The sequence below is a fragment of the Theropithecus gelada genome, chromosome 12 (genome assembly GCF_003255815.1).
Source record: "Theropithecus gelada isolate Dixy chromosome 12, Tgel_1.0, whole genome shotgun sequence".
Taxonomy (NCBI): Eukaryota; Metazoa; Chordata; class Mammalia; order Primates; family Cercopithecidae; genus Theropithecus; species Theropithecus gelada.
The window spans coordinates 50,390,471-50,400,468 of record NC_037680.1 but is presented as its reverse complement, the minus strand read 5'-3'; the positions used below and the strand labels follow the sequence as shown (position 1 = coordinate 50,400,468).

Here is a 9,998-nt window from a genome sequence, read left to right as displayed (position 1 = left end):
AAAAAAAAAAAAAAAAAAAAAAAAAAAAAAAAAAAAAAGGAGAGAATAGTATAAAAGAATCCCATATAGCCATCATCTAGATTTAACCATTAACACCTTGGCATGTTTGGTTCATCTTTTTTTTTCTTTGTATTTGAAAACAAACTCCAGACATCATATTTCACCCTTAAATACTTCAACAAACACCATTGAAAAGATAAGGATGTTTTCTTCTATAACCACCACACCATTATCGCACATATCAAAATTAACAATAATTCTTTGCTGTTTTCTACTACACAGTCCCAATTCAAATCTTCCTGATTGTCCCCAAATCTCCTCTTACAGTTGGTTTGTTTGAATCAGGATCCAAACACGGCCAAAACATTGCATTTGGTTGTTACATGGCTTCGGTCTCTTTAAGCTAGAGGGCCATTTTGAAGTATTAAGGAAGGGGTTGCTCTCACCCACCCATCCCTCTGACCTGAGCCCCAGTGAATTTCTCCAGGTGCACCCTGAGGCCCCTCCCTAGCAGTCCAGGCAGCCAGAGCAGCGTGACTAAGGTCTGGAGGAATGAGCCTTGCCATGGAAAAGCCAGAAACTCACAGATTTTCAAAATTCCAGGCAAGATAGCATGATGCACGGGAAAATGTATGATGTAGTTTCTGTCCTCTGGCCCCCGACAAGAATAAAGTTCCCAGCAGGCTGGAGGGAGAGAGAGGAGGGCCCACAGGACAGAGGGAGCTAGAAGGGACGCACTCCACACGCGCTGGGCCAAGGCAAACAGGCTCCATTGAAGAAGCACAGACTTGTGCTGAGGAGCTGGGTGTCGCCCTCACCAGGGTCCTCTGGTGAGCCTCTCCTCTTGACGGTCTCCTTCTGTTTGTCCAGTGGGAAGGATGCCTATCTCTGCCCAGAAAACGTTGCAGTCAGGGGCCCACTTTGCCCCCTGGGAAGGCCCCTTCATGAGAGTTAGGCCCTGGCTGCCCACAGGGTTGGTGGTGCATGGAAAGAAGCCTCTGCAACCCACCTCAGCCTGGCCAGCAGCGTCTGCGTGCATCAGGGCAGGCGCTCACCAGCACTCCGTGCTCCCTGAATGAGAGTTCAGCCACGTGCTCGGCTGGTTTCCCCACATTAGAAACGTTGATCAAAGAACAGCATTTCTTCCGCGACAAGAGGGAGTGCCTGGGGCCTGGGCTGTGTCCCCTACACGTTACTCCGGCTCACACTGTGCCCTGGGCCTCTAGGCTCAGAACGCGCCGTGTTCGTGACCCCGGAAGAGCGGCCTCCCGGGCCCTGGCTGCGGAGGCGACAGGCTGAGCCGGCGCTTGGAGGCCGCTGCGCTCTGGGCCTCGCCTTCCGGAGCCTGGCTGGCGTTCCGGTTGCATCTGCGTGGAAACTTGTCCCCGAGGAGCACTTTTGGGGAGACATTCATCTTCCTTGAAGGCTCAGTCAGTGCTCTTTGGGCTTTTGTCCTCTCTTACTGGCTTTGGTGGCGGCGGTGCGGAGAGAGGCCTCCTGCGACCCCCGAGGCGCTGGTGCCCCACGCTGGTGGGGCCTCCACAGGCGCACGCGGCCCCGGCAGCTGGCAATCCGGCCTGCATCTGATCAATTTTATCTGCAAAGCATTCAGAAAATTCCTTCCCCGAAGAACACGTTGACCCTCTGAAGCGGGGAATGCAATGTGGGTCGCCTGCTGGAGGACGCCCTCGATTTTGATGAGGCTTGTGCGGGGACCCGCGATAAGCTTCAGAAGGCGAGCCAAGCGGGTGGGGACAAGGCTCCTCCGGGGAGCTCCGCATCGTCCCCGGCCTTCCATGCGCCGTGTTTACCAATTGTGAAAGCAAATCCAGCTGTTGGGAGGAATTGCTTCCAGATGAGATGATGGGAAAGGAAAACACACTTTATAAAAAAGCTGCTGAATAAAAACCAGAACATGTCCGCTCTGTGGGCCAGGACTGCACAGGGGCTGTTTCCTGAGGTTGTGCAATAGGCCAGCTCCCTGGGTAAGGAACAAGAACAGTGCAAATGTTCCCCCTGCCAGAGTCAGGAGACCAGAGCTGGGACTGGACTTGGCAGAACTTGAGGAAAATTAGTTGACCTTGCTGGGCCACCGTATTTTCTCCTTCCCAAGAACCGCTTCCCACCTTCACTGAAGATCCCTATGAAGGTTTTCTGTGTGTTGAACTGCGTGGGTGAGAGAAACCACGAGAAAGCAAGGACATCTTCTTCTGAAAATGGTATGCATTTCTCAGCCCCCCAGCGCAGAATTTGCTGTGTCGGCTTTCTCAACGATTTTAGAAGCTCTCTAACGAGCTGGAATTAAAGTGTCCCTTTACTAATTTGGTTTTACAGGTCACTGGATAAACCTGCTTAGGCGGTTTGGAAGAGGATTAGGACATTTCTGGCTCTTCCAAGTTGACTTTCCAGGCAGGGTCAGTCAGCAGCTGGAGACTCCCCTGGCTCGGGGCCAGAGCTCTTACAAGCTGCAAGTTTTTAAAGGCCTGGTGAGCACAGTTATCCAAGAAAGAGAAAGTTTGCAGGGAAATTAAAATGCAAATTTCCCAAAGCAAGGCACACATTCTTGAGCTTGCCTGCCCAGAGAGAAGCCAGAAAACTCAGCAGCCCAGTCCCCTAGGGTGAGGGAAACAGCTAAAGTGATTTAGTTACTTTCCCTGCCTCAGCCTTGAGCAACTCTCTTAACCCCTTTTGGGGCGGAATAGACTTGAATAGCTAGGAAATTGCCTAAGTGCAGGAGATCCCCTTAGAGAGGAGACTGTAGCCATTAGCCACAGGTAGCTCTGTAGATTATCATTTAAAATTCAGTGTTTCAGTCTCACCAGCCACATTTCGTGCTAGTGACTGCCATATGAGACACTGCGGATCAGCATTCACTCATTCATCTCACAAGTATTTATGGAGTGCCACGGCAGTGACAATGAGTGAAGCATAGAAAATCTCTGCCCTCGTGGAGTTTCTGTTCTAAAGGAGAAGATGAACACTAAAGAAACACCATAAGTGAGTCAACCTTTTTTTCTGTCCATTGCAGTCCCGGGGGGAAACCGATGACGTACTCAATTGAGTAACTGAGAAGTGTTTAATAATGGGAGGATTTACTAAGATGTGGGCAGAGATCAGGGAAACAAGGCATGGTGCAGTCCTCACTGCAGGAACCATCGCCGTGGCCAGGCCTGCAGGGGCAAGCACAGCTCCAGTTCCCAGCCAGGGCACCAGTGAGAAGAGCCAGGGAGGGGCTGCCTGACGGGAGCAACGCCCCTGCAAGAGAGGCGGCCCTGGAGGCAAAGTGGTGGGGGAGGGGCCTAAGTGCTCTCATCCCACTCCCCTCCCTGGCCTCCCACTGGCCCAGCCCCAGGGAAGCCAGAGGCCGGGTGGAGAGGAGTGGAGGTACGTGGCAAAATCATGCAGTCTAGGAAACCCAGCAGGGTGGGAGTAGAGTTTGGGGTAGAGGGGTCCTGCGGGAAGGGCAAGTAGCAAAAGAAATGGCCTGAAGCACAGGGGCTCTCTCACTGCCATCCCCCCGACCCCTCCTTCTCCTGTCTTCCTATAACATTCTGTCCCCTTCCCCAGGCCCTTCTGTCATCTCTGTGGCTCTGCTTTCTGCCACATGTCACATTCTCTCTCTCTGGGCACTCTCACAAGTGCCTTAGAGCCAAACCAGGGCCACTCTGCTGAACCTGAGTCTCTGTGCTCTGTTCACCTTAGGAGCATAGACAGGAATGTTTTTTGTTTTTTATGTTAAATAGACTTTATTTTTTAGAATAGTTTTAATTTTACAGAGAAATTGAAAACATTGCAGAGAGAGTTCCTATATACCTCACCCCAGCTTCCCCTGTTATTATTATTGTTTTTTAGACAGAGTCTCACTCTGTTGCCCAGGCTGGAGTGCAATGGCATGATCTCAGCTCAATGCAACCTCCGCCTCCTGGGTTCAGGCAATTCTCCTGTCTCAGTCTCCCAAGTAGATAGGAATACAGGCACCCGCCACCACACCTGGCTAATTTTTTGTATTTTTAGTAGAGACAGGGTTTTTGCCATGTTGGCCAGGCTGGTCTTGAACTCCTGACCTCAAGTGATCCATCTGCCTCAGCCTCCCAAAGTGCTGGTATTACAGGGGTGAGCCACCATACCTGGCCCAGCTTCCCCTATAACTAACATCTCACATGAGCATGGTATGTGTGTTGCAGTCAATGAACAAATAATGACGTTTATTACCTAAAATCCATATTTTATTCTGATTTTCTTAGTTTATGCCATCAACTGAGCCTGTCTCCTTGCCTACTCTGCCACTTCCTAACTCTGCTGCCTGTTTTCTCTAATTCTCTTCCAGGTCTTCAGAAACTAATAGAGAAAAATCACAGAACTGTGGTGAGTGAGTCCAGTCTAGTGAGGGAAAAAAGAAAGCACTGCATACTTACAAAGCAATCAACAAAGGCAAGGTGGTTTCATCAGCCTCCTACCTAAAGCACAGGGGCTTAGGTAGGAGGTTGTGCTTTAGGTAGGAGGCTGCTGAAAATTTTGTTTTGAGAGAAGATCTCGTTCTGCCTCTCAGGTTGGAGTGCAGTGATATGATCATAGCTCACTGCAGCCTCCGGGGCTCAAGTGATCCTCCCACTTCAGCTCCAAGTAGCTGGGACTACAAGTGCATGCCACCATGCCTGGCTAATTTTTTATTTTTATTTTTATTTAGAGATGGGTCTCACTTTGTTGCCCAGGCTGCTTTTGAACTCCTGAGCTCAAGTGATCCTCCTGCCATAGCCTCCCACAGTGTTGCGATTAGAGGCATGAGCCACTGAGCCTCACCTCTGGTCTCTCAACTTCTGGGCATTCCCCTCCACAAAGCCACCCCAGAGCACTCCCTTATACCCTTCACCTAGCTTCACCTAAAGGTAGTATCTTACATAACCATGGTACAGTTATCAAAACTGAGAGATTAACATTAATACAGAACTATTAGCTAAACTACAGACTTCATTCAGAGTTCACCAATTTCCCCACTCATATCCTTTTTTTCTGTCCTAGAATCCAATCCAGGGTCCCACATTGTATTGAGTTGTCACGTCTCCTTAGTCTTCACCAATATGCAACAGTTTTAAAGGCTTTCTTTGTTTTTCATGACCTTGACACTTTTAAAAGTTATGGTCAGGTATACTGTAGAATGTCTTTCAGTTTGAGATTGACTGATGTTTTCTTATGAATTTTGGGGAAGAATATCACTAGGGGAAGTGCCTTTCTCATGATATCATATTGGGGGACATGGTATCAGCCTGAAAGATTACAGGTGACGTTAAGCTTGATCACTTGGTTAAGGAGGTGTCCGCCAGGTTTTGCCACTATGAAGTTACTAATTTTCTTTTTCAATACTCCATTTGTTAGAAGTAAGTCACTAAGTCCAGCCCATACTCAAGGGGAAAGGAATTAAGCTCCTTTTCTAGAGGAAGGAGTATCAAAGAATTTGTGGACATACGTTAAAACCACCACAGTGACTAATTAATGTTTTTGGGTAGATACTTTGAGGCTATACAAAGATTCTATTTCTGCTTAAAGTTTCACCCACTAATTTTAGCATTCATCAGTGAATCTTCGCTGCAGCAGTTACTACTATGGTCTTCAAATGGTGATTTTCTACTTCCCTCGTGCCTTCTACCTTTATCATTTGGAATCCTGTAAGGACGGTTTCTCTCTTCTACTCGTTTATTTGTTCATTCAATCATTTCTTTATATCAGTATGCACTATGAAGATGTATTTTATTCTTTGGGTTAGAATCCGGTACTGTCTTTTTATTGCTGAACTGGTTTCTGTTTATGACTCTGCAAACTTTTTGGGCTTGCTCCTGTGTCCTTTTTGACATGGCTTCCTCCTTTTTTGCATTTTGCTCTGGTTGGTGTTTGTTTTGAGCACTCCTTTACTTTCTGTCAAATGCACCAGGCTCACTGTGTATTTTCTGCCCCAGCTGCCCCAGCCCTATAATCCACCCTTTCTCAGAGGGCCTCTCAGTGCATTGCAGACTTCCCTGCTGATATACTAGTGATTTTAGTTAGGGCCTGCTGCTCTGCCAGGATTAGAATCCTTTCCTTACCAGCACAGCTCTCACAGTGGTAAAGAGTCTGACAGGCCCATTGTCCCTGCCCTGGCACATAGGAGGTATGTGACTTTGGGCAAGTTATTCTATGTCAGTCTAAGTGTTCTTGTCTGTAAAACGGAAAATGACAATACTCCTTCCTTATGGGGTTCTTGCGAGGATTAAGTGCATGTGAAGCAGGTCACATGCCCGTCATAAGTATCTAATACGTGTTGACGATAATGAAGATACAACTGCTTCTGGTCCAGGTGATTGGTTTTAAGGGCCTGGACTCTGGAGGCAGACTGCTTGGTTCTGCAATCTTAGTAAAACTCCCTGTGCCTGTTTCTCATCTGTAAAATGGGGATAATCACATAGAGTTTTTGGAGGATTAAATGAGCCAATATACACAAAGCACTTGGAACAGGGTCTAGCGTATAGGAAGCACTTGTTAACTGTTACCTGTTACTGTTTTTGTAATTATTATTATTGAGATGGAGTCTCACTCTGTTGCCCAGGCTGAGTGCAGTGGCATGATCTCACCTCACTGCAACCTCTGCCTCCCAGGTTCAAGTGATCCTCCTACCTCAGCCTCTGAAGTAGCTGGGATTACAAGCATGCACCACCACACATGGCTAATTTTTGTATTTTTAGTAGAGATGAGGTTTCACTATGGTGGCCAGGCTGGTCTCGGACTTCTGTCCTCGAGTGATCCGCCCACATCAGCTTCCCAAAGTGCTGGGATTACAGGTGTGAGCCACCATATCAGGCCTGTGATTATTATTCTTGCAGGCTAAATCTCTGGCTCCTTTGGTGTTATCCTACCCTTGGTTGGTGGACCAAGCAGTATAGTAGAATATGTATGTGGTTTTAAAAGGGAACTATGAAATGTAAAGGTAATAGATGGTTCAGATCATACATCCTTTCTCCTGAGGAGGAAGGAGAACAGCCAAATTCAAATTCATAACTAGTTTGATTGCCATCATGTGCTGGTGACATTTTCTCCTCGGAGGTGTTGACAAATGGCTGTGACGGAATTACTCAACTCACATTTGTCTCACACTGATGCATGAGGCCCAAACGGCCAGCAGCTTTGGGGAAACTCTTTGTAAATCCATCAAATTTGGCCATTAAAAAATGATAACTATGATCAGCCAATGCTGAGGGACCTATTTTGTGGAAAAAAGAAATGGAACCAACACAGTTAGTGACACAATAATTAGGACGCAGGGGAGACTGCTGACAATTTGGAGATGTTTTCTTGGAGAAAATATCAAATGACTTACAATTTGCAGGACATTAATAGGTAATTAAGTCAGCAATTTGTTGCCTCAGGGTGACAGTTGTGGCCTCTCCTCTGTGCACAAAGAGTCAAGCATCCAAAGGCAATTCCTGCTCTCTCTTAATTGCAGGAGAGAGTGTCATGAAAACTCTTTCCCTCCCACTGAAAGCCCCAATGAGTTTTCTTGTTGGGAATGTTGGGATTTTCTTTTTCTTTTCCTTTTTTTTTTTTGGAGACAGAGTCTTGCTCTGTCACTCAGACTGGAGTGCAGTGGTACAACCATGGCTCACCACAGCCTCGACTTCCTGGGCTCACGCAATCCCCCTACCTCAGCCTCATGAGTAGCTGGGACCACACCTGGCTTTTTTTTTTTTTTTTTAAATTGCACATACAGAGTCTGCCTATGTTGCCCAGACTGGTCTTGAACTCCTGGGCTCATGCAATCCTCCTGCCTCAGCCTCCCAAAGTACTGGGATTACCAGTGCAAGCCACTGTGCCTGATTGGGATTTTCTTATTATTGGGGTGAAAATGCAGCCAAAGCTGCCCTCAAGGAGGAGTGTAGGGGGGAACTGAGGTGAGGGAAGGTCCTCCGGGCTCAGGAGCAAAGTCCCTTTCCCTTTCATCTCACTCTTTTCTGCCTTCCTCATCCCCACTGTGCCCTGCCCCCTTGAAGCTGATTTGAACAGTTCATTTGACAAACATTTCCACAAATGCAGTCATTTGTGAACAACCCTCAGGTTTTGCTTTATCCACAAACCCTATGGGTTATTATTTGTTTAACATTTTTCTTTTAATAAATTCACTTCAAAACATGAATGCCCAATTTCACCTCCTCCTAACCAATGATATCCATGGAGCCACAGGGCTCTGATGACACTGAGAAATGCCACTTGACCTCTGCCAATGGCTGCGTGGGGTCTCCTCTCTCTATTTGGAAAATCTACTGTGACCTGGCTGGGAACAGGAACAGAATGGACAATGTGGGCCTACAGGAGAAAACCAGGCTCTTGGTTTCCTCCAAAATAAGACAATGACACTGGTGGCAAGGCCTTCTAACACTAAGGGGCATGCCTGTTCCCACTGACAAACATTAGGATTCCCAATGTCCAAGAGGATAGAAGTCAAGGTGGCCGGGGAAAGAAGGGATGGAGGTTGTTAAATGACTCAAGAGTCTGTGGGGTGGAGGCAGGCAAGTGGAGGCAGGAGGCCAGTGATGTTACTACTGACTGCATGGTCCAGTTGAGGGATGAACTAAACCAAAGTAGTTTGTGGAAGCAAAGAGGAGATAATGGACTACCTAGATCAAACTTGATGGCTGACCCAATGTGGGGGATGTAAGAAGAGGAGCTTATGACTCCTGGGTTTCTAACACAAGTGACAGATATCATAAACAAAGATAGGAATGGGGAGGAAGAGTGGATTTGGAGTCAAGCTGATGCATTCTGCTATTCACATGAAGAGTTGGAGGGATCTGTGGGATACCCTTTTGGAGATGTCTAATCTTTGAAGACCATGACCTAGAGTTCAGGACAGATGGATGGGCTTGAGAAACTGATCTGAGTCTTAGTGTCTATATGATAAAAAGAAGCTGTGGCACTTGTAATCCCAGCACTTTGGGAGGCCTAGGCGGGCAGATCACTTGAGGTCAGAAGTTTGAGACCAGCCTGGCCAACATGGTGAAACCCTGACTCTACTACAAATACAAAAATGGCTGGGCATGGTGATTTACGCCTGCAGTCTCAGCTACTCAGGAGGCCAAGGCTGTAGAATTGCTTGGACCTGGGAGGCAGTTGCAGTGAGCCGAGATCACGCCACTGCACTCCAGTCTGGGTGACAGAATGAGACTGTCTGAAAAAAAAATAAATAAAAGAAGAACCACCAGCAGCTGTGGGTATGGATGACCTCATCCAGGAAGAAGAGACAGAAAGCAAGGATTAGTTTGTTTTTTTTCCCCCAACAAAACAAGGTGCATTTTTTATTGTGGTAAAATCCATATACTATAAAATTCAACATTCTAATAATTTTAAAGTATACAATTCAGTGGCATTTAGCACATTCCCAATGATGTACAATCATCATCACTGTATAATCTGTGAACACTTTAATCACCCCTACAGAAACCTCTGCACCAGTTAAACATCCCCTCTGCACCCACAGACCCTAGCAATTAGTAGTCTGCTTTCTGTCTATAAGGATTTGCCTTTTTTGGACATTTCACATATATGGAATGATACAACATGTGGCCTTTTGTGTCTGACATCTTTCATTTAGCATAATGTTTTTAAGGTTCACCCATGTTGTAGCATATATTTTTACTTCATTCCTTTTTATGGCTGAAGAATATTCCATTATATAAATATAACACAATTTGTTTATCCATTCATCAGCTGATGGATAATTAGGTTGTTTCCAAGGGATTCACTTTTTTATAGATGCATAATAGATGTATATTGTTTCGAAGTGAAACAACTTATTACATGTGATAATTTATTACATTCATATAATTTGTAAAGATTGAATCCATGTACTTGGGGATAGCCATCACCTTAAATATTTCCCTTTTCTTTCTGCTAGCACTTTATGTCTTTTTCTTTTTTTTTTTTTTTTTTGAGACGGAGTTTTTTTTTTTGCTCTTGTTGCCCAGGCTGGAGTGCAG

At 46.3% G+C, this 9,998-nt stretch overlaps 1 protein-coding gene across 1 annotated transcript; it reads right to left on the bottom strand.

The window, feature by feature from the left end:
* Window positions 1-158: 158 nt before the first annotated feature.
* On the bottom strand, window positions 159-2,033 carry LOC112636578. The gene has a single exon (XM_025405340.1). The coding sequence runs from the start codon at window positions 1,779-1,781 to the stop codon at window positions 1,428-1,430; it is 354 nt and encodes a 117-aa protein (XP_025261125.1). The 5' UTR covers window positions 1,782-2,033; the 3' UTR covers window positions 159-1,427.
* Window positions 2,034-9,998: the final 7,965 nt, after the last annotated feature.